A 25,479-nucleotide genomic window follows, 5' to 3' on the forward strand; every position below is an offset into this window, starting at 1 on the left:
AAGCTTGTAGAAAAGACATGCAGAACAACAGATATGTTTCACAACTGTCAGTTTGTTGTACTATTAAAGAATACATTTTGGACTTACGTTTCTTCACATTTCTGGAGACAACACAATTCATCTGAGATGAATAATTGCTAAGGAAAGGTGTAGAAAGGGTGATGGATGTTGGGGTGGTAATACAGAGGTAACTCTGCACATTCTGAAGGATGTGTGAGAAATTTATAGTCTTTTAAGTAAACAAGGTGGTAGTATGTAAGGGAAAAGGATAGAAAAATTGGGAATGAGAGTGAGGGCAGGAGGCTGGGAAAGTAAAGTTAGGGATATCGTGGGAATGGCGATACTTTAGCAGCTCAGATAGCAGACACCTCTATTTTCTATTTGATTGTATCTGCCAGCTACATACATCTTTAAATGCATATTCATCTTAAAATTTACTTACTTGTTGTTAATACGTGTTCAGAGACACCGTGCAAATTTATCCATTTAACTTTTGAACACCAATGCTGGCACAATGGTGATTTCTTGGCGAAAGTCTTGTTTGAAGTCCACGCTTATGCAGTTTAGCTTCATACACACTAGCTTTCACACACATCATAAGAAGGAGCAAAAAACCGATTTTGGAAACAACAGTGTAGCTTTGTGCAATCCACTTGAAACCATATTCTTTCAAAGAGCCACACCTAATGAATATGGAATTGATGAACACATTTGGCGTGGTGATGTAGTACACGGATGTCGCTGTTATTGTGACATCATACTCATCAACCAGATGATGATTCTGATTTCTGATAGACTGCATCATACTAATACCTCAAGGCTGTTAACAGAATGTTGTGGATTACCTGCCGCCGATTACATTGCACATTGTTGTGTCGTAGACAAGAAGCCACTGCCACATTTTTTTGGATGTGTGGCTACTTGTTTTTCAACCCATGTAAGCAGAATGTTGCAGTTTGGTATTGGTGATGTTATACAACAGCAAATCTCATTATTGATATCCTTTCACCTTCAATTGATATCCTTTCACCTTTAATTTCCGAGACTGTACGTGTGGAGTACAGCATTGTATGGTAATGATAGATGGACTGGGGAAACCAGAAAAGCACAGAATCAAAGCATTTTAGATGGAGTGCTACACAAGATTGTTGAAATTAGTGGACCAATAAGGTAAGGAAAGAGGTGGTTCTTCAGAAAACACTGCAAAACACTGACAGGAAGAAGGGACAGAATTATAGGACATCAGTTAAGACATCATGGAATAACTTTCACAGTACTAGAGGGAGCTGTAGAGGATATAAACTGTACAGGAAAACAGAGATTGGAATACACGCAGCAAATAACTGAGGATTTAGGTTGCAAGTGCTACTCTGGGATGAACAGGTGGTTTGTCTCTCTCTCTCTCTCTCTCTCTCTCTCTCTCTCTCTTTTTTTTTTTTTTTTTTTTTTACAAGTTCACCAAATTCAGCATCTTTTTTGCCAAATTTTACATTTTACCAAATTCTGTCCGTTTTGTCACATTCAGTGTTTTTTGCCAAATTTGATATTATTTTTACAAATTTCTACGCTATTTTTGTCGTCACATCAGAATTTGTTACACAGAAAATGAACTGTCATTTTAATATTATATTAATATTATATACATACCTCAGCCTTGTGGAGACTAGATATAAAAATGTGATTTTAACATTTAATAACTATCAGTTACATATATTAGTAAACTCACACACTCAAATTTATAGCACATCTCATAAAAATCATTGACTTCATGCTATTTTGCTCAAAACTGCGACTTTCACATCGTCATCTTCATGAAATTTTCCTGTCCTTATACATACCGCACCTTGACAATCAACTGTAGTTATCAAAATCGTGGGTTGTTTAATTAATAAATATCAGTAACTGTTGTAGATGTTGGTTATTCAAATTACTATTACAAATGCAAGCTTTTTACAGATGTTGTGTGCAAGTGAAAAAAGATTATGGATAGTGAGCCTAGGAAAGATCCTAAGCTTGATTTGGCTATTTCTTTTCTGTCATCATGCCCAATGCAAATTCTCTACGTCTACAAGAAATAACTCTAGGACAAAACACATGAAACCTGTTGGCAAGTCATATTTTTAAATAATTCTATTCTGTAGATCCGGAATGCCAAACAAAATGTAGAACTCTAACCAAACTTACAATACAATTCTTTCAATGTTACACATCTTGGGGCACCCTTCTGCACAATATCCTTGGTCTAGTAGTGGAAAATAAAGAATGTTCTACAAACAAACATTTTTAGAACACTTTATTTTATTTCATCCAACAGTCATAGCGGAAAATTAAAAAAATCGTCTGAATTCGGCCCATTGCAAAGTTACTTGAAGGGTGTGATAAGTTACAGTTATGGCATAATGTCTACTTCAAGGAATGAAATAAATATATTTTCAACTTTAAACAACAAACAAATCAGAATACAAATTGGCTTGTTCATCAAATGTCCACAAAAAGTGTGTTGGCAATATGTATTTCAAAAATATACCTGGAAACAATCATTTCCAGAATTGTTACTTTTCTGTATCATAACTCTATGGACCCTTTGCAGTAAAAGATTTGTTTTATCTTGGCCATAATACCATTTGAAGAAATTTGTACATAGTATTAAACAGTCTTTCAAGACAAGTGCACTAAAGCACCGGTATTAGGAAAAAAATAAATATTCAACAAATTATGAAAATAAGTTGATCAAATGAGTGGTTCTTATCAGTTAGGAGAAAAAGTGTTTTGGACACAATTTGTGCTACAAACTGAGATGTTATCTTTTGCTTCCCATTATAGTATAAAAGCAGTGATTTATGAAAAATAAAAGGCACTAAAACATTAAAAGGCGATAACAGTAAAGAGTCAACATTGCTTACAACAGTCAGAGGCAAACTATATAGGTTAAAGTACAAGTAACACAAAAGAAAACAAATTTATACAGGCAAAATAGAGTACAATATTGCTCATTTAATGCATACTGTCCAACACACAACAACAATCACAACTATGATAATTTTCATTCTTACGCTCAAAATAGAATTTGACGAAGTCAAGAAGACTGTGCTATATTGCACAATGGGTTCCAAGAGTAAAAGAAAGTGGAGACTTGTGTAATAATTCTCATGTGCATCCACATAAGGCATTGGTAAGTAATGTAACTGAATGGGATGCATTTTTAACAAGTTGACTGCCACAAGGCCACTGGCTGATGCAGCAGAGTCTCATGTCCGATGTGTGCCAGCAGGCAGCCCCTAGTTCCACTCTGTTCAATACAGAGTATCTTTGGAAGTTGTGTTCATAATTCCATCACAATCCCCTGCACCCTGTTAATCACATACTGCGGATCATTGCAGCCTGTAAATGGATGGTATTACTAGTTTAGCCTTCGTCATAGTTGTGGCCTCGTACAGTTCAAACTACTGTAGGTTTCTTGCTGCCTATTGCCATCACCATCACCATTACCAATACGTCATTGTCATTGGTGTTGCTATCAGTTGTGCCCACAAACACATCCTCATTACAAGAAAGCTATGATAACTCTGGTTCACCATAAAAACCTTATTTTCTCGACATCCTCAATAATTCAGTGAAACCAGTCAGTTTTTGGAAATTTAAAATGTTGCGCTATCTCACTGGTTGACAGTGTGGGATTTATTTGAGCGAAAACCATTTACATTCACTTTATATGACAGGAAATCTCACTGTCCATATCAAAAGGTAAATTAGGAGTCAGCTTCATAATGGATTTAGAGCCATGATGTAATTTTGTAAAGAATTAGTAATAAAAACCATTGAACGTAAACTTCCAAAATAATAATAATAATAATAACAATAATAATAATAATAAAAGTTGAACAAGATACAGTACCAGATTTCCTGTACATCAGAATCAACTTAATCAAGGAATACCAGTTAATGCACACTACTAGACTGAATAGAGTTGAATGTGTGGCTGTCAGCGGGCACGCAATGTCAGTCACAAGGCTCCGCTGTGTCCACCAGTGGCCTCATGGTAGTCAACATGTTAAATTACTAGAGTACAGAACATGAAATGCAACTTCAGAGGATTGATGCAGCAGCAATAAGAAATTTGCTGACATGATTTGACCATAATATCTACTTTAGGACAAGCAAAGAAAGGACTTAATGATACTGTACCATTTCATGCAGAAAGTGGTTGAAGATGTGAAAATGTGTAGAGATGATAATTACATTTATTAATCTACTCAGGAATTTGTCTAAGCAAGTAATAAATATCTTAACTTCTCCTACAGTATGCTACACACTCACTCTTACTCTCTCTTGTTATGGAACATGTCCAAAAAGGCAGACATTCTGGATGTATGAAATAATACTGCTACACTGCAGTTTGAAGTTATATTTTGCAGATGTTGTAAGTGATAGTAATGAAAGTTATCATCATTTCATTCATATAAGGAGACAAAAGGATATAGCAGACATGAATAATGCCTTATTTGCCAAAAGACCAATGAGAATGCACAACAACAGGCAAGATGTTAATAATATATACATATCTATTTTATCGAGGGAGGTAAAAATAATTTATTATATTATTTGTTGTACAGCCATTGAACTCAGTTTCTCCCTCTCAAAATTTACAGTATTGTGAACAGCACAAAAGTACACCTTACAATTGAACAACCACTGTTGGGACCAGGAAATTGAAAGTTAAAGCTGCTCCCCACTGAAACGATTTTCTGAACCTTCATAATGCATACTGCTCAGCTCTTACATGCTGCAAAACAAAATATACAATGTAGTCAGAGGATTTGTTACATAAGTGGACAAAGATTGAATACTTGAGTAAAGCAGTCCTGTGGACTAACAAGCAAACAAGCTTTAGAATTTAAAAATCCTATTTGATGATTGGCAATTTTGATGCAAAACACATTTTAAGGGGAAATGTGTATTTCTGTTAAATTTGGGCCGTCCTGTGATGGAGTATATAAGATTTTTTTCTGTAACTGTCAAATATATGTTAAGCAAATATACCTACAACCCAATCTACCTTCCATACAAAATAATGCTTTTTTAATTACATAAAAATTCTTTGTTACTTCTTGAACACAAGTAATTATTTTTAAAAGTAAGCAATATACCCTAATAAATCACTCCATGGAGAAACATAATTTTCCATCGGAATCACATTATATACGTATACAATCATAACGTTAGAAATTTTTAGGGTATGTGTGGACAAAATTCTTCAAATCAAACCATAAATTTGTATAAGACAGAACACTTTACTAATCTATTGATGCCATGTGAGTAAGGTGTCAATCATCAAAACAACTGCACAACTATCAAGGGAAAACTTATTGTAAGTATGTATGAAGTACGCCACTAACAAGTTACAAGAACGACAAATCCTGCACTGCAAGGAACAGAAGGCTTGTTTCCAAATGACTGTTTCTTTAATAAACTTAAAAATCAAATAGCAATAGTAATCTTACATGAAGGACATTAGGACAAAGTGAGAAATTTTGCAAAACAATTGAAACAGCCATCCTTATAGTGCTCAATATTGGTAATTCAGCTCTCTGATAAATATATCTTTATAAGTGAGAGGAAATTCATAACTGGATTTGAACTAACAGAAATACTTCAGAATACAAAGTCTCATTTTTAAAATTCTGAGCAATTCCAGCTTATAATACGAAATCATTTGAATACACTGCATCACAAACTTGGAGCTACTGTCATACATAACTAGACACATATAATGCACACAAAGTGATGACATGAAAAGAAATGTACATGCTCATAACAAGTACCTCTGAACTCTATGAACAATAAAACTTTTCAGAAGGAGCAACTAAAGTACACCATGTTAATGGGAGAATGTAGGACACTTGTTTCTAATTTAAAGTAAGTTTCATATTTAAAGCACATTTTACAGAAATAATGGTTTTAATGTAGCTGCCTTTTGTTGGAAGGATGCTTGAGAAAAACAATCCAAATACATCACTGGTCACATACAAGCTCTCCCTCACCCTTCTAAATCCTAAGAAAAGCAAAAACTTGTTATAAAAATTTTGCATGTTCTACATTTTGAAATGGTGGAATTTACATCCAGGTCCAGGTGTAGTTGTAGTTCAGTGTGCTCACCACATTTCAGTTTAATAAGGTTGGTAAATAACACTAAATATACTGACTTCTGCACATATACTTTTTACTGACGAAACAGAACACACACTAACCAAGAGGTAAGTCTTAGAATGTACAAAACCCTTAAAATACACTAACAGTTCATTTCAGTCCACAAAAGGAATATGTTCTTAGAAGAATAGTATATTCATTTCACAAGCATGAGCCCAATTTTTAAATGTTTTAAGGGCTTGGTATTATAGATCTGCACTTTCTAGTGCTCCTCTGCACATTTGTTGAGTGGAACTTTATTTCTTCCCTGTTTCCATAATGCTTGATAGTACATTTATGAATAAAAATTTGTGTAATAGTGAATGGAATCAACATCATGTTTTCATAGATGCTTAGGTAAACTGATAATTCACAACTCTTGTACAAATGTTCATGTTCCCGTGCAGACTTTTTTTTCCAGTAATTTATATTTAACAGCACCTTAAGGAAGCACCTACATTCTAAAATATTCCTGATATACCATAATATGGACTAAGCAATCTGCAAACACAATCACACAGTACACACTTCACAAGTAACTTTCTAAAAGAACATAATATGAAAAGTTTGTGCCTTGAATATGGGAAACAGAGGAGCAGCAGCAGCTGCAGCTACTATTACTTCAGAATATAATTGTGGTGTAATTATAAATGTTAATATTGCCAACAATATGCTCCTGCCAACAGTCCTTCACAAGCAACTGTACGAGTCAGAATTGGTGGGCACGAGAAACAGTCATATTAAATATTGCCATGTAATTTCTCAAGTAACAATCAATATTTTTCTTGTAGAATGGTTCACACTACTATGGTTCATGCAGAACTAAGAGTTGAAAACAAAGTCCAAAAACCATCTACTGAATTGTGCTACTGAAAGAAGAACGCTTTACAGCTCATGTATTACAAATACCAATCTAGAACTTACTTCTCAAACTCATTCCAAGTTTAATAATTACAAATGAACAGAATATATGTTACAGCAACGTATGTGGCAGTACTCTGGAATATCACAGCTGATTGTGTAATAAGTGTACAGTACTTATTTCATACAAACAAGGTTGGGGCATACAACTGTCTATAAAATTACACACTGTTTTATTTGCCTTCCTTGAATCTTTCCATTTTTTAACAATTTTAAATCTTTGTTACACCGTATTCTGTTTTAGAATTTAGTAGCCATGTTTACTCTAAAAGTGTAACAAATGGCATCTTATAACTGTTCAAACTGGCAGTCTTGGTCATGGTATTTCTAAAGATATTTACAATTTTCTTTTGGAGTGTGCACCCACAATCAGCCCAAAAAAAGACATCCATGAACTGCTTCATTTGACATCCTGTCAGCAGGAACCATCGGTCAGGTTCTCATTATACAAAATATGTTGTCAAAATCGCAACTTCATGTGCCCACTCAATTAAGCAAATTCAAATTAGTCTGGTGTAATACTAAGTACAAGGATATATACCAACAATGGCAGCAGAACAGCAACAATCATTGTTTCTGGCAGCAAAATAGTGTATTTGCCCAAGTGTGTTATACTTTCATGGTCACAGCTGATGACACTGTGATGAGATTATGAAGACACGTTGCTCAACTTCAAACGCTGAGATGCAAATTTTAATCTTTTGTTGCTGTCCTTATCCCTTGCACAATATCTCATTCATGTGGTGAGCAGATGTCTGTCTATTCGAGTGAAGATTTTCTATTATACTAATGTATGTATACTTGCTTCTACATAAGGAGGTTATACTTCCCCTTTTCTCAGCAATCTCCTAATGTTATGTCTCCGTCACAACTGACAACAAATTTTGCAATGGCAGGACCCAAACTGCCTAGTTTGAAGACGTTGTAGTGGATGCAGATCAAGTCTACCCTGTCCCATTAACAAATGTATACCAATAGTACAGTTGCCGCTAACGAGTCTGACACTGTTCAGCCAGATAAAAAGAGTATAACTCTTCACTGATGTCTCAGTTCAGTGTCATGGGAGAATACATGATAATGCGGCTCAGAAGAAATTTAAATACAACGCTCTGAGCATCAAGGTCAGTTCACCGTATGGAATTCCAGGATGTAGTAAAGACAGTAAAATAAAAGATAAGGTACTGCTTGGTACTGCCTATATCTTGCTTAAAGTACTATAAAATCACTCAAGTCACCAGGCCTACTCTTGAGGAAGCAGAAGTAACCTGGAGTAGACGTCACTGTGCAACAATGTGATCTCTGTTGTGAAAAACAGAAATAATAATAATAATAATAATAACTATTATTATTATTATTATTATTATTATAGTCTGTCATTTAACTGCAACCTTTGATTGCTCAGTGCCGTGACTACCTTATGTGCATCAAAGCAATAGAGCAAGGGAAACTGCTCACAATTTGTTTCACTCAAAAACGTGTACTAGGATTCTACAGTCTGACTGAAATTAATTATTGGTCAACACTTCACACGGAGCTGGTTTCCTCAATCAGAGCACTCCACATCATGCTACTGCCAAAATGCCAAAACAAATAGTCAGTTCACTGTGTGTGTGTGTGTGTGTTTTCACATCTGATGAAATGCGAAACAAAAGGATCAGTTTTAAATTCAAAGATATCTCAGGTCATAAAATGTTGATGGAACTGGAAGACATAAATGCATGGCGACAAAGATTTTTGTGCGACATACGAGAGACATTAATTTCAAGTACATTTTGGACTGATAAAGCATGGGTGAATGCTGTTCATACCATTACTAAAGATTGGAATGACTACGAAGGATAAGGTATAGCACTCTCCACAGGCAAAGAAGGTAGGATTATTCTTTTTCATGTTGATATCTACCATGGCTTCATTCCTGCCTATCCGCTTTTTAAATTGAAGAAAAGTGAGAGTATACAAATCTAAGAGAAGTCAGAGTACCATGATAAAATTTTGGTGTCGTCTGCAGAACAAGGTCACATGCTGACATTGGTACCTCAAGACAGCACCACAAGTAAGACTTTTGTTGCACTGTGTGTTTCCTTACACCACTGCAAACGGAAAGTTATTTATGTCCAAGTGCAGTGCCACTCAGCCCAGTCCCTCTGTAATCAGCAACCACTTGTAACCATTGCTAAGAACAATAGTATTGTGTTAGCACAGATCTGGCTGTGTGCTAACAGAACAGTTATTCTGAAATTATATCCACTTAAGGCCAACTGTGCTCTGATGTGAAACTATAACCATGCAATGAACTAAGTGGTAAGCGTTATACAAGTGTCAGTTACAGTATCAAATACATGTTGTCTAAGTGGATACCAATTTTTTCCAAAGTTAAGTATATACAAAGTTCAAGTTTTAATAAATTACTAATAATTTGTGTGTGTGTAGGGGGGGGGGGGGGGGTTATCTGCTCAACCTTCTCCTGAAGTACACCACAGAAACTGGTTCAAAAATACAAAAATACGTAGTTACCAAGTTCAGGAAACTCATCAGACATTAGACATTATTCAGTGGTTACGATAACACTAAGTTACTTTGGATGATACACAGAGAAACAATAATTATTAGAACCCTTGCCACTTCATAAAACCAATTAACTACCAGGGCCTGGAAATGTTACTGAAATGGACTAGGGGCCTGTTGCTATGCATTCAAAGTGAGTAACTGATGTGTGGAATAATGATGGTTTTCTTGAAGATAATGTTAAGGAACTACTTATTGCTTCCAGCTGTTCATCCACTTTGGAAAGTTCCAGTGACTCTGAAATCAGTGGTATCTACTGTTTTTCAGACAAAGAAGCTGTCTGCAGTTAGCAACAGGTGGAGATATTTACACAGAAAACATTTCCTTACTTTTTAACAGAAAGGCTTTATTTCTACATGTCGTACCCATGTTAACCCATAATGTGTCAGCTCATGTCACCAGTGTGAGACTAGTTTCAGGTAACCAACAAAAGTGAGAAATGATAGTTTGCTTTTAGCACTGTCATCTTTCTAGAGATTGCTTGTATATGTTAGTTTTAACTCCTGTGAACAAAGAGAGTGTGTTTAATAGTTGTTGGCTGCCATTATCTTGGATACATTGCACATCACTTGGTTAAGGTTACGATAGCAGTTCAAAGTTAAAATCAGCTGTCAACACATCATCTCGCGTTCCCATCATACCTCATGACAACACTGTTCCATGTTACACATGGGTAAAGAGGACCTCACACATTCAAAAATATTGTTGAATATATTGACCCACCGAGGATGTGTACTGGCGTATTGTCAATAGTAGATATACCAGATATATTGACAATCAGTACTGATGGCCTTCAAACATATTCTCAACACACACCGAGTGTGTAAGGTCAAGAACTGACAGTTTCACAATATTCACTATTAACATGTTTACAGAGCTTCATGAACCAGCCACACAATGTTACTATGCACCATTTATGTTTTCAGTTCGTCTTTAAGCATAACATCCCTCTGACTCAAATTTTCAAGAAGTCTTAGCACAGAAAAGTTTCAATAGGACTATGCAGTGGTAGTCATAATATTTACCACTTTAAGGTGGTCAGTGAAGGCTTCATTATGGCACTTACTTCTTTATTAATTTGGAAACATAGTAGACTGAGATGAGTGAAAAATACAGGTCAGCCTCACAACAATATCAAAAAACATAAATTACATTGCTTACATGAATTTATCATTGCAGGACTGACTTAATTACTTCACAGGTTTCAATAACAGTTTTGCTAATTGTATTCGCTGATAATACAGTACTACAATAAAAATGTTCGAATGACCTGCCTGTTGTCAGAAAACTCAGCTACATCTGGTCTCTCTTTGACTGTGATTGCCTCTTCTGTTATTAATGAATTTTGCTTCCTATTTTATGCCATACAAACATTAATAATTTGTTGTAAGAGGCAGGATTCATAAGAAAATAGTTTACAAAATCTTGTGTCCATGGTTAAGATTTTAGTCAGTAAATAAACATGCAACAAGTCACTTCTCTTTTTGGCCATTCTTGGACTTATTTCCACTTATCATTTTATGTTGTTTACCAGCTAAAGCTATAAAACTTGTGGCACATGCTTTCTTTTGGGTCTTCAACATCTTAACCTTGTAAAATCACTCTGTCAACTGAGAATATTGACAAAATCATTGATAGTGTGACAATTGCTTCACTATACCGGAAGTTTGACAAACTAGTTTTGTCAATAAATATCAAACAGTGCAGGTTCCTTAACAGCACTTGTGAAGTGACCAGCCACATTTGTGTGTCATCTGTAATAGAGCAGCAGCCTATGTGACAACACTGTAGCAGTAAGTGACAGAAGTCAACTAAAAGCTAATTTTAATCAGACTATAGTGATACTGTATTTGCTTTTTCAGACCATGAATAACAGCTTAATTTCTGCAAAAAACTTGCTTTAGTCCTACAAAATGTACCATTAACCTATTAGCATTGTGCGTTGTCATATGGCAATGCTTGTTACACTATTTTAAAATAGTTTCCACGACATCAATGAAGCAAGAGTGTTGGTAGCACTTGCTTCTATTTCATAAGACTGTAAAGATCACTACAACGCAGGTTTTAACAGTACATTTAAAAGTTGCAATGTATGCAGTGTTGGAATTTGTCATTTGCTGAATGAGAAAGAAAAATGGAATATAATTTTGAGTAAGTATGTTTTACACAATAATATACGAAATATGACTTTGTTTTTAGTATGGTTATACTTTGTATACTCAAATATAAATTCTTTGAAAATTATTGCTTGTTGTGCAATAAATTATGTTGAGCTAGGCTGTTTGAACTTTGGTGTTGCCATGGGGCACTTCTACTCAGTAAAATGAAAAAATTCCCTTTTTTGTTTTGGAAGAGGTTTATCGCTTTCTGAGGCATTGGGTGTTCTTAATAATGATGATACTGACGGTGATGTGTTTGTTGAGCTGCCAGATCTGAATTTAAACACAGATGAAGATTCAGGAAATTATGTTGGCAGGTAAGTAGGCCTATCACTGGTTTGTTTGAATTGTCTGTTTACTGATACTGACAGAGACTACTTTATGATTTTTTATTCCATTTTGTATTGTTAAAGATTAGTAGACAACCTGTCCTCTCACCAGTTATGAGCTAATGCTGAAATAAGGCTGCCAAACAACAAAAGGATTTGTGTTTATTATGAGGACCATGACCCGCTGGCACAATCAATGAATGCTGCGCAGATCCTACTGCATCTGAACCAGCTGCACCATGTCCAAGTCTACCAGAGCACTCTGTATCCACAGTAGGATCTACCTCATTATCTGGCAATATTGTGAATTGGTCTTCTAATGGAGATACATGTGGGCATAGGTGGGAGAAAGCCGACTTTGACATTCAAAATCCCTCTACATTTCCAAGGCCTGCGTACTCAAGATACAGAATCATGTTGATCATCAATACATTTGAACTTTTTATTGACCAGGAATTTATTGAGCATTTGATGAAAGAAACAAAGCATTAATATTACTTCTCAATTGTCAGGACCCAAAAATTACAGCAGACAAGATATAGTGTTTAATCTCTATTTTGTATGTTAGTGGCTACAACAAGTTACCTTCTAAAAGGGACTATTGGGACTCAAAATATGACATACAAAACTTGGGTGTGTCTCAGCCTACAAAAAGAGAGAGATTTCTACAAATATATAGGTTTTTACACTGTGCACATAATACTAAGATCAATCAAAATGACAAAGCACGGAAAATCTGTCCAGTTATGGAGACGACGATGATGATGATGATGATGTGATGATGATGATGGATTGGGTTGAGGGGGCACTCGACATCACAGTCATCAGTGCCCTGACAAAAAGTCAACATGAAATCTCATGGGTGAGGACGAAGGCTGTCCCCACATGCACAGCAGTTTATAACATACTAAAGTCTGCTCCCCTTCCCCACCACTTTAGGGATGAGGCCTGATAGTTCACAAAATTTCACCAAACTGTTAACACTGGTATCGGTATCTGTGAGGACGGTGGGCAGATCTCCAGCGAGACCAGGGCTGCAGTTGTGGAGATGAAGCACTGTGTTGAGAATTTCATACCTGAGGAACACCTGTCATATTACGAATGTATGTTGAAGTACTCTGGCTGTCATGGACACAAACGATTCAGCTGTGGTAACCCTATTAGGTTCAGCTACAAGATTTGGAGCCTCAACACCATAGATGGATATTTGGTAAATTATGGACTTTATCAGGGTAAAGGTCCTAAAGGAAATACAGTCTATGAGCAGTTTTTTGACAAGGCAGCAAGTCCTTAACTTGTTTTATTAGACGAAATTCCTGAAGTGAAGAGAGAACTTTGCTACAGTTTCCACATGGACAATCTACTTTCAGGTGCATCTCTGTTTTCATTTCTCAAGTACTGTGGATACTCTGTCATTGGTACCATAAGAGAAAACACAATTCCTAAAGAATGTCCACCGGGAAACAAAAAATCATTTTCCAATACATTTTGAGCCAGCAGTTGAGAAGCAATAGAGCAGTATGTGCAGTGACTGGACAACTCAGTTGTCACAGCAATCTCTTCTTCATATGGTGGTGCTCCAGAAGTTAAGCAAGTCCAGAGATTTCCGCAACTAAAAAAGTGAGTGCGCGCGCGCCCACACACACACACACACACACACACACACACACACACACACACACACACACACACACACACACACACACACAAGGATGTAAGATGTTGGCATACAAAAGAGTTGGATTTTGTATAATAAAAGAAGAAACCAAAATATTTCTCACCTGGAATTCAACGGCAAAGTAGCAGCTGTGTACTTGCAGAGATAAAAAGCTTTACCCAAAGGAGCTGGAAGAACTTCTGCATCAAAGGCATCTTCTGAGAGCTGTATATCAGGTTCAATTAGATTTGATAAAACTCACCACCTGACATACAGGAGGGAAGAAGAAGAAGAAGAAGAAGAAGAAGAATACATGTTCTCACAATGACTGTAAATCTACTGTGAGAACAATGTTCCAAGTGTAATGTGGGATTGTGTATGAGGTATTTGATTCTTTTAGTCATGTATTGTTAGCAATTGTATTGTGTCATAAAATATCAATTGTATAACGAAGAGTTTATAATAAATTGAAATGAAAGTTATATATGCAATAAGAACTTTCAATAATCTATTTATTTTGTTGAAGTACTAATCCATATAAATTTAGGTACTGTAAACACCTAGCATTGCCATATGGCAACATCAAATACCTCACTAAAGGCGGTACTGACTTTTGTGAAAACAATTATGTTGTGTAATTTATGCTTTTATAGACACAGTAAAGGAAAAAAGTAAAAAAAAAAAATTACAAGAAAAAAATAAATTCAAGCATTAACAAAGAATAAACACCGGGATTTGAGAAATCAGCTCAATTGCCATTGGTAGACTAACTAGCAATCATTACATAAAGGATTCTGCACAACACAACATCCCCACTTCCACTTCATTTTCATCACTTAGTAACACCACAGTCTAACACACAGAGTCTTGACATTTCTGTTAATTTTTGTTATACACTGTGAAAGCAGCACTAACCAGCCAGTAAGTTATGCTTCTGAAAATGATATCGCATGAGTGCGAATACTATCACTCATATTGATTTGCAACATAGTTTTTACAATGGACAACATATATAGTGCCATAAAAATTGACGGTAACACCACATTTGACTTTCTTTAGTTTTCTAAGGACCTTGGGATGTATGAAATAGTACATTACAGACCACTTTATTTACAATTATCTTGTAACCGACAGATATTTATTGAAGAATATAATTTTCTTTTATGAACAAGAAGAAAGGATTAGTAAAGAGCATAAACCCAACCTTTTGCAAAAATATGTTGTACGCCTGTTTCCCAACACAGAAGAAAGCAATTCTGTTATTGCTGCTACATCTGAACCACAAATGGCAAGAATCTTCAACGCATTCACTTTTGAAGCAATAGTAGTTGCATTTACAAAAATATTCACACTTTGGAAAGTTGAGAGAAGTATAAGAATGTGCAAATAATTAGACTTCACAGAAAATTGTTACATGTCAAAGAAAGTGCTTATCATAATAAGAACAGACAACAGAATTAAGTTTTTCTCAGGCATAAAATATGTGTATATATTCTCTCAATTTCAGCTGTATAAGCTGCAATTATACACATATTCAAAAGTATTTATTCATGACTAAGTTGTAGCTTATAGCGCTGAATCAGTGAGATTTAGCTCTTTTAACATTTATTTCAGGATCAATCACATCTTTCGATAATTTACCCATGATTGAACTGCAGAAATATAGTAACTATTTTGTTAATCAAGTAGAAAAATAATTAAACACATAATGTCATCTTACAGTTGCTTCCTCACCACAAGGGGAGCTAGTGTTGTTCCAACTTCTGTGGTAACAACTTTCACAGCAGTGTGTGTCGCAACTGTATGTGTTACACATTGGTAACACCAATTAAGATGGGACTAGCATGAAAAGTAAAGCTGTGTCTAAACTTGTTTTTTAATATAATTTAACCTAATAATTCCAATACTTTCCGATATTCAATAAATGTTTCACAGCTCTACATTCGATTTTTGCACGCCTACATAACATATATCACAATGTTTTACAGTCAGAAAGTAAATTAATACACTTTGACATAGTATTTATATTAATGTGTTCTTTTACCACCAATTTACAATGACTATGAATCGATACTTAGCCCATTTTGTAACAATGAAGATACCTCTGTGTACCATGAAAACAATCTGCCTACAGTTTTGTGGTGGCTATCTTCACACTGCCAATGACTAATTATACAACATACACACAATTTTGCTATTGCCACCAAACCAAAATGTGCAGATGAACAGAACTTGTCAGATATTTGTAAGCTGTTATTTAAGACTTCTACTATGCATCATCATATAACATTTCTTTTTTATGCCTCTTGTAGTGTTTTGTTAACACTAAAGTACCAAAATATGAAGCCCTCTAGCAATTTATGGCACACTATTACATCTGAGTAGTTTCCAAAGCCCATAAAGATGCTCTGCTGCTTAACCCACACAACACCAGCACACCTGAGAGAAAGTATGTGGTGGAGAACTGCTTTGAACAGTTCATTAATGAACTATTTGGCTTTTAATTACTATCTCCATATTATTGCACTTAAGGGAGAACCTTACACACCTGAAATGTGCCGCTAAAATGTTGCAAAATAGTTTGATACATGGTTTCTCTTATGCCGTGGTTACAATATTTTTCTCACATTCATTTCATGGAGGGTAACCAGTTGTCTCCAAACTCTATAATAAGTAAGATTATCTTCAGCAAAAACCACTAATTTCTCCTTAAGAAAACCTACAGCTCAAGTATACATCACTTCAACCACACTACAAAAAGTTATCTTTACTTCAAGCTGGTCTTTGACATAATAATTGGATTACCAGTGTTCATCACTTCACACAAATGATGAAAGAATATAAGCCATCCAATAGTTATCGGCAATGCATTTTTAGTACTACCTTCAGCATTTTCAAAAACCTTCTCTTCCTTGCCTATGTCTGGATCTTTCTGAAAGACAGTTACAGCATGGAGAAACAAGTATTCCATTCTGGTTCAGATCAGTTGAACAAATAAGAAATCAAAAACACCACATATATGGTAGCAACCAGAAAGGAGATTGGTTTATTTATAGTCCCACTGCCAAAGCTTCAAATAGCCAACTAAGGACAATGATGCCACAATCTTGCTAGTTAAGAGACAATGCATGTTAACATCAGAGCAACTCGCACGTGTCATTCCACATGTGCCACAAATGGCGGACACTAAAACATGTTTAACAATGGTAACGTAAATTCCTGTTTTTCAAAAAGTGGGCAATCTTTCTTCAGCTTGACAAAATGGTATGGGGTAATATAAGTTGAATTATGCTTTAATAGCTGTTGACTATGACAGATTCCCACCAGAGTAGACTGATTACCTGACAAATACTGCATTGTGTCATTAGCTAGTCTAATCCACATATATCACCCACACTGCTTCTAGAAAGTAGTAGAAAGACATTCATTTTGTGATAACTGAAGGCAGTCACGTTCCAAAACTGTTTCACAACTCATTCTCCATAAAGGACTCCATTAAACATTTTAAAGTACTACTAAAAAATTACAACAAAAGGAAGCTAATTTCTTTGTCAGTATGACCTTTAAACAAAATGCACTTAGTCTGGCACGTGTGTGTGTGTGTGTGTGTGTGTGTGTGTGTGTGTGTGTGTGGAGGGGGGGGGGGCGCACTTGCATTTAAATGTATCTCACAAGATACTACTATGAAGTTTCCTGTAAATCAAGCAGGGTTTAATTTTTCTGGTCACTTGCTGTGACTACTGTGATATACCGAGTGTCCCACAAGAAATGGTCAGTATTCAGGAATATGACAGGAACACTAATTCATAGCAAAAAAAACTTCATATGCACACATGTCCTATTCTGAATGGTCTCTGGGATAGGACACATATAATGTACATTTGTTTTCGGGCTAGTGGCACACATGAATGTGTGTCTTATCCACTCAACCTCTGAAATTTCATGTTAGCCCAACCTACCTCATTGCTTTCAAACCTTTTTGCTCAAGATGTCTTTTTTGCCAATAAACTAGCCCATGGAATGCACAGCTGTCCATTGTGTGTTGTGAGTAAAGTAGTGTGGGAGTCTGAGCATGTAGCAGAGAGAAGTGTCTGTTAACTGAGTTTATACATAGCTCCTGCAATGGTAGTGCTCCTGCTGCCCTTTAGCAATACAATTGCTAATTTCTGACTCGTTGAATTCCTGATGACAGAGTGTTTACCAGAGGTTTCAGCACATTGTGTGAAACAGGTATTCTTCCAAGTTCTCATTTTTCTTTTGATCATGTAGTTCAACAACCTGTCTAGGAAGAGGAACACATTGTTGAAATGGTGTAGCATAATCTTACTAGCAGCACACGGTGACTTTCTGCACATGTCAATGTCCCATGAACATGTATACAGCAAAGATTACACTGGGAAAAACTGCACTCATTTCACACACATTGTCTACAATCTTCACATTGACAACAATACCACAGGACTAATACTGTCACTGGTTAAATGACAATCATCATCTGCTTCCATTAATACTATTCACCGATCAGGTCACCTTTGCACAAAAGTGAATCAACAACACACACAATAATCATCTAGGAAAATTTATATGCTACAGAGGAAACTAATTTCCAAGTTTGTTTTTCAATCAATGTTTGGTGGAGCACATTTTGTAACAAACAGATCCAGTCATGTTCGAAGAGTGAATGACGAGACAGAATAACTCGCTGCCGCCCCCCCCCCCCCCCCCCTCCCTTTATGGGAAAATTCATTTGTTAAACACCTTGGTGATGGTTGTTCCTTTGGCCCCACAGACTGTGTTGTATTTCAGCATGACAGAGTCTCTCCATATTTTCCCCAGACGTTTGAGGGAACATCTCACACAAACTTACCCTAATCGCTGGATTGGTCATGGTAGTACAATTGACAGGCCACCAAGATCGCCAGACCTTATGCCATTAGATTTTTGTAAAAGGGGTTGAATGATGTCTCATGTGTACAAACAAAAAGTGGATATGCAAGATGTACTGCTCGGTCACATCGTGGATACTGCTGCCGTCATTATGTAACACGCAGAGGCACTCAGATATGCAACACAAATGTTCTCCGAAGAGTGCACAAATGCCTTGAAGTTGACGGTGGGATACTGAAACATTTATTGGGAACTGTACAACAGCCGTAATGTGAAGTGTACGATCTTGCTTACAGATAAATGTGTTATAAAATGTACAAATCAGTCGACACTTTGGAAAACACATACTATAATATTTACTAACTACTGTACATGAATAAATCTGACTATGTATTGAATAATACAGACAAGCTTCAAGTATGTCTCACTTGGAACAAAGAACAAATGAGGATGTACGGGATACCATACTGGATGAAATGAAATGCAGACAACTTTTCTGGTTTTTACATTTAATGAGAATGAGACAAGGAAGACTACCTAAGAATCTATTTGAACACAGACCAAACAAACAGAAGGTGCAGAGGAAGACCAGGACTTAAATGTATTCAAAGGATAGGAAGGGGTGTGAGCGATAGAAGCTTGACCACTGAAAACACAAAATAGGTTATTATGGAGGCCGAGATATGGGATGTGGCAGGAGCCATAGGGCTCTTGTCAATATATATATTACACGAGTTCTATCTCTGAAACCATTTGGCATAGAGCAAATGTTCATACAAAGTTTTTTGATTCAAATGATCATTCCTGTCATTTCCCTGAATACTGACCATTCCTCCTGGGACGACCTGTATATCTACACAACAGTGAATTTTACATAGTAATTTCACTAAACTTACAATGATGTTAAAATCAAAGAAAAATCCCATACTTAAATGCTTTTGGAGTTAGTATGAGCTTTTACACTGAGTTATAAACTGTTCCCAAGATCAGAGTGAATTTCTACATAACTTTCTTGGAATAACATTGAATTAAAGATGAAAGATGACAAGTTATTAGAAAACAGAAATCACTGCAATGAACCACAATCTGAAATTGAAAGTCATAGCATTAACAATACAAGAATAAATTGTTAAATTACTGTTTTTGCTGAGAATAAACACACCAGCATGCTATTCAGTCTCTTAAAAAACATTGCATCTTGGTAAAGGAATTAATACAAAGTGCTGAACAGCTATCAATCCATTTATCCCTCTCTCTCACTACACCATAGATTATTAAGATAGGCCATAAGCTCAGCTACAGTACACTTATTTTTATAAAAGTACAGCTGGCTGAGATATCTTAACATGACTGGATAAATGATTAACTTTTTTTTCTGCTCCACATTCCATTTCACATACCAGAACTGTCAGCCAATTTCTCCACCTCAGAACACATTGCATTTCCCAGTTTCTTGTCTTCTTGCACTCTTTCTTATTTTTTAGCATGCAGGGAAAGTCCTGTGAACAATAATGATTTTTTTTTGTTTTATGTACAAACAATCATTGCTTAGTCCATACTACTAATCATTACAAGAAAATCAAAATTTTAACTTAATATTTAAAGAATACTATTTGCAGCTGGTCAGTTAGCAAATGGGTTGGAAACATAATATGGTAATTTTTTGAGAATTTTTTCAACTTCTACTTCATTGGGGAAAAGCTAATGACATTCACTCAATTCCAATGTAATGAGAAGAAGCTGAGTCTATTGCTGGTACTACAGATTTATGTTACAGGAAAAAGGGATGGTCAGTCTTCAACAGGGTGGCAGTGATGTTCCTGATCACCCAACCAAGCAGATCAATTAGGAAGCTACAGTCTTTATACATGTCGTTACAAGAAATTTTTCTTCCTTGTCATAGACCTCACAATTACGGTTAGTGTTAGTCTTGTATACATCTCCAATTTAGGCACAATAGTTTGATGGTGATGGATAACTAACATCTTTCACGGTGTGTACTATTTGTATCATTCATGAATTTTCCGTTACATTGTTCACCTCGTGGCATAAGAATCTGGAGGAGGAAGCTTAGTTTGTAGTATTCAAATACTCCACAAAATGTTTCACTATTTGTACATTAGGAGCGAGACACATATGACCAGATGGTGCATAATACAGCTATCCACTGAATCCTAAAAAAGATCCTTTCATTTCAAAGACAATAATTTGTCTAGTATCATTGTTTGGAAATAGGTACTGATCAAAAGCCTACAGAATGTAGATAAACAAGTTATAGTCTGCACAGTAAGATAGCTAAGATGGGTTATCCCACATACATCCACAGAATGATTAAATGTATCACAGTATTGTTTTCAGTAAGTTACTGTGGACAATGTGGTGAATTTTCTAAACGAACAAAATCAACATTGTTAACAATGTTCTTCGGTCACAGACATCAACATAATCTCTGGTAGCAAATGAAAGTTTCGTTATTTCATGATATTTCTGTGACGTAATTCAGCCAACTTAAGTACCTATAACAAACGCCTGAAATTTGACAATGATTAAAGAGGATGCCATCGAGCGCTGAAGACTGAAAAATCAGACATGGCAAGAACTCTGAAGGATTTATACAAGAATGTCGCCACAATAAAGTACATTGTCAAATGAAAATTTTATTGGAGATTCAAATAAAAGCAAATTAATTGCTTTAGAGCAGCTACTGAAAAACATTTCATCATTCCACAACACCAATACATACCGCTGAAAGTTTGCTGTTGGCTCTGCAAATTTATATCTCACCATAAATGATGCCATTATATCTGCTAGTTTTTCTGGAACATCTTCATGCACAGCATGGCCACACTGTCCCAAAACTTGCAACTGGAATTTACCTGCACACGAGAAGCAATATTCAAAACAAAATAAAATAGGTAAACATACTATAAACCAACTATATTCACAAAATAAAGAGTATTTCTATCTCTCATTAGAAACACTTAAGACAACAATTCCACAGAATTTGAGCGAGATGTTAGTAGTTGTGTAACAGCAAGTTGATCTCCCAAAAACATGCAATACACATGCACAATATCACAATGATAGCTGCCCTCTAAATATTAACATTCCTAACATATGCGATACAGAAAATTAAGTATAAGTTGCATGGATATTTATTTTTATCAGGGGATATTCAGGGTTTATTACAACAGTTCAAAACAACTAATGCTCTCTACGGTTTTCAGCAAAATGGTAACACACATTATCCAGGCTCAAAACTTGTTTGAACACATTACCTTGCATTTGCCCAACCATGAGCTCTTTGTCCAGCCTATCTATTCCAGCCAACAATAACATTTTTGGCACTGGACAATTCAAAAAAATGTTAGACAGTCCTTTGAACCATCCAGACCAATATTTCTCTGTCTTTGCTAGGTCTATTCGCCATGTATATTTGTCAGCTGTTCTACTGCGTTTCTTTTCCTGGAAAATTATAAGATTTTCAGTAGTAAATGCAAATTACACAAGGTTTCAGTAATATTCTTGGTACGCAAAAGCCTTAAATACAAAATAAAACATAGCATCTGCATAGGGTGGTTTGTGATTTTCACTAGGGTAACAAAAAAGTTATGTTAATCATTAGGGAATAACTTAACTGAAGAAAGTGATCATTCCTTCAGGTACTGATTCAACCTCTCTTACAGAAGGAGAGATGTGCAGGGAGACTGGAGAATAAAATAGGAAGAAGAGAACAAAACAGGGGGAATGAAGGGAAGAATGCAATAGAACTATGTGCCACCTTTGGGGCAACAAGGACATATTACCCCAGAAAGTACACAACCGTCTCCACATGAACAATTTTGAATTTACATGTCCATTACAAAGAACAGTACAAACCCTCCTGCAATGAGGTTTGTGGAGGGGGGACAAGGGGTCATCTGAAATGAAACCAGGGTAACTTGTGTTTGGTTTCCTACATTGACAAATGTAGGAATTGTGTGACACGTGACGATTGTAGTAGAGGAGGATCACGTCGCTGGTATGCATGCCCACGTGTTCAGCAGGGAGATGGATCAATCGTGTTTTGAGCCACGTACAGATGTCTGACACAGCTTATTGCAATTTACGTAATTTCAGTTGTGCACTACCAGGAGAGTATCCTCCAACCTACTGTCGATTCCCTATAGTGAACGTTTCGGCAAAGGATTTGCCTTTCGAGATGATAATGAATGAAAAGATCAGATCCGTACCCAAACTCTTGGAGGCAGTAATCGACTGAATGGAGAGAACTGCTGCATCTACAGACTTGAACCAGAGCACATGTGGGGTCAGTTGAAACTTGCAAAACATCATCACAGGAACCTGATTCACACACTGGAATAACTCTCGAGGGCTGATATCATCTTGAGCACCTTATAGACAATATGCCAAGGGAGGATGTTGCTCAGCAGCAAATTTTGATTTCACACCTGTGTAAAAATGCTCACTTTCGAATAAACTGTCTTTATTTAAGCTATTGTTTCATTTTTATTTCATTACAATATTTTTCCGTCTCACAAAGCTTACTATTTCATTTCCCACTCTCCTTGAATGTAAGCCCACACGTTTGCAGATATCCAGCTGGTGCTAAACTTTTAATGAGCAGTTTATACACGATTTTGAGTAATATTTCTCTCGTATTATAGAATTTTTGGGTCAAGATTTCTTAAAACCAAATGTGTGAACAGTGTCATAGCTTTAAGTAACAATTTTCGCATCTGACTCTCCAAAGTACAACTGTATCATAAATGACCATGCTGCTGTTGGGAACTTGTACTTTGTAGCCTGGTGATCAACATCATTAGTAATGTACCTTACATGCAATTTGCACGAAAGCAATTAGCAGCTCATCATATTCAGCAGATACACTGGGTGCTTCATTTGTCTTGTAGGTTCCAGCGCCAAGTCCAAACGTTTAATGTGTGTGGCATTTCAGATTTTCAAATAAGATGATGCTGAAACTTGTATGGTGCTAAAACTAAACAAATCCTTTTAAAATTGTAACATGCAAAACCTGTCTGCATCAGTGTGTTTGTCATAGAAGAATTTGGGATGTTTAGCTCCTTCAGCGTTCTTATTTTAATGCTCCCTAAATGTCAAAATCATGAGTTTCTCATGAATTTTTAGCCTCATTAGCTTCTCAAGCTGCTGAAAGTTACAAACAAAAATTTTGCTGTCTATCTCAGCCTCAATCTATGGGAACATATGGTCCCCACACCCTCCACCCAACAGTTTCCACCCCCTCTGTCCTATCACCTGCTTTCCATTCTTTTCTCCCACCCTCTAACAGTGCACCCACCCATTTTCCCCACTTCTTTCCTTTTTTAATTCATTTTCCCCCACAACCTGCTGACACTATGCCTGTTGGCATTCTAGTCACTGCTTGTCTCTTCGCCCACCTGTATATTTCCCTCTCTTCCCCTTCCCCACCCTCTCCAAATTGCCACTTCCACCCTAAGTGGTAGACATGACTGCCAACTGCGGCAGCTCAGGGCCAGAATGCAGCCGAGTGAGGCCTGCTTGCTTGCGTGAATGAATGGTGTGTTTCTCTTTTTCTGATGAAAGCTGAGGCTGAAAGCTTATGTGTAAGTGTCTTAATTGTATCTGTCTGTGACTTAGTGTGTTCTCTTTAAGGTAAGTAGCCCTCTATCTTTTCCTACATTGTTGATAATCATCAAAGTAACATATACAGCTGACAAGTCACAGTGACATGGAAGATAACTAGGAGTTGTGAATTGGACTAGTAACTGTTGATCAAATATGTAAATATTATGGATTGCTGTGGTGAAAAAAGTTGCAACTGGTATGTTCCTGAAGAATGCTATACTAAGGGAAATAGTCCAAGAGCTGTAAAATAAATTGTTCTTGGTACGGAATGTGGTTATATTACCTGCGAAAATCCTTAGAGTAAAAATTAACAACGTAGTTTATTTCACATGTGAGACACACTGATAAATCAAATACTCTGAAGATCCATCAAAGTGACGTGGTTCCTGCTTGGTGCTCCAATTTAAGCATGTCACATACTAGAAGGCTTACACTGCCTATGTTCCATGAAACTTTAGTCCTGTGCAGTTTTTGGATTACATTTCTTGGGCATTTTATATCTGTCTTTAAAACTATTCTCTCAGAGAAATTCCTTTTCATGCGAATACCTTTGACAATGCATATATAAAATACTTTCACAGCAATTGACACACCTGGGGATCTTAATTTGGAGAGGACATGCATTTGTGATACCAAGGAAATGGAAAAAATTCTGGGCAGTTACTTTCAGCTTTTCCTGTCAATTTTATATCATATTTCCAAGATGTCTGTCTACTTCAAGAACATATCCCACTTATTTCTTATTGTCTATTTAAGTTGTACAACTGGAACATTGTCATTGGTTCTACCCATACTTCTGTGTAACACTGCTGTTTCTCCCTTTGGACATCAAAAGTTCAGAAGATACAAAGCACTTTTCTGTCCCACATTTGAAAGCTGTGAGGGCAATAAAATATTCCCTTTCAAACTGAATCATTTCTAACACACAATTTTCTGTAAAGCCTTTTCTGCTGTTCTTCACTCTTCTTACACATACATAAATTTGACACTGTAAAAAGAGATGTGAAGTAATTTTCAAAGTACAGCTCATAATAATTCCCTTAAGTGTACGTGAAAGACTTTTTTTTTTATACGACCTTACATCCCTCTGTGTGGTTCTCACGTTACACTGTGCATCTGAAATATAGCAACATATCACAGAAATTAA

The 25,479-nt window shown here is 36.2% G+C and overlaps 1 protein-coding gene across 3 annotated transcripts in view; it reads right to left on the minus strand.

Moving 5' to 3' along the window:
• Nucleotides 1-2,276: 2,276 nt before the first annotated feature.
• LOC126185134 (protein phosphatase methylesterase 1) overlaps nucleotides 2,277-25,479 on the minus strand; it is an 87,972-nt gene continuing 64,769 nt past the window's right edge. The window contains exons 7-11 of one of the 3 annotated variants that reach the window (XR_007536957.1): nucleotides 21,983-22,169; nucleotides 21,448-21,580; nucleotides 20,105-20,203; nucleotides 13,942-14,042; nucleotides 2,277-4,783 (exon numbers count right to left, since the gene is read on the minus strand). Coding sequence is in view for 1 of the 3 variants with exons in the window: in XM_049927967.1 (XP_049783924.1) it covers nucleotides 20,185-20,203; nucleotides 21,448-21,580; nucleotides 21,983-22,169 (339 nt within the window). In the remaining 2 variants the exon portion in view is untranslated. Of the gene's footprint in view, nucleotides 4,784-13,941; nucleotides 14,043-19,928; nucleotides 20,204-21,447; nucleotides 21,581-21,982; nucleotides 22,170-25,479 lie in introns of those variants that run through there. The other 2 variants (XR_007536956.1, XM_049927967.1) reach the window with 2 other exon arrangements.

This window comes from Schistocerca cancellata, chromosome 4 (assembly GCF_023864275.1).
Source record: "Schistocerca cancellata isolate TAMUIC-IGC-003103 chromosome 4, iqSchCanc2.1, whole genome shotgun sequence".
In the NCBI taxonomy this organism is placed as follows: Eukaryota; Metazoa; Arthropoda; class Insecta; order Orthoptera; family Acrididae; genus Schistocerca; species Schistocerca cancellata.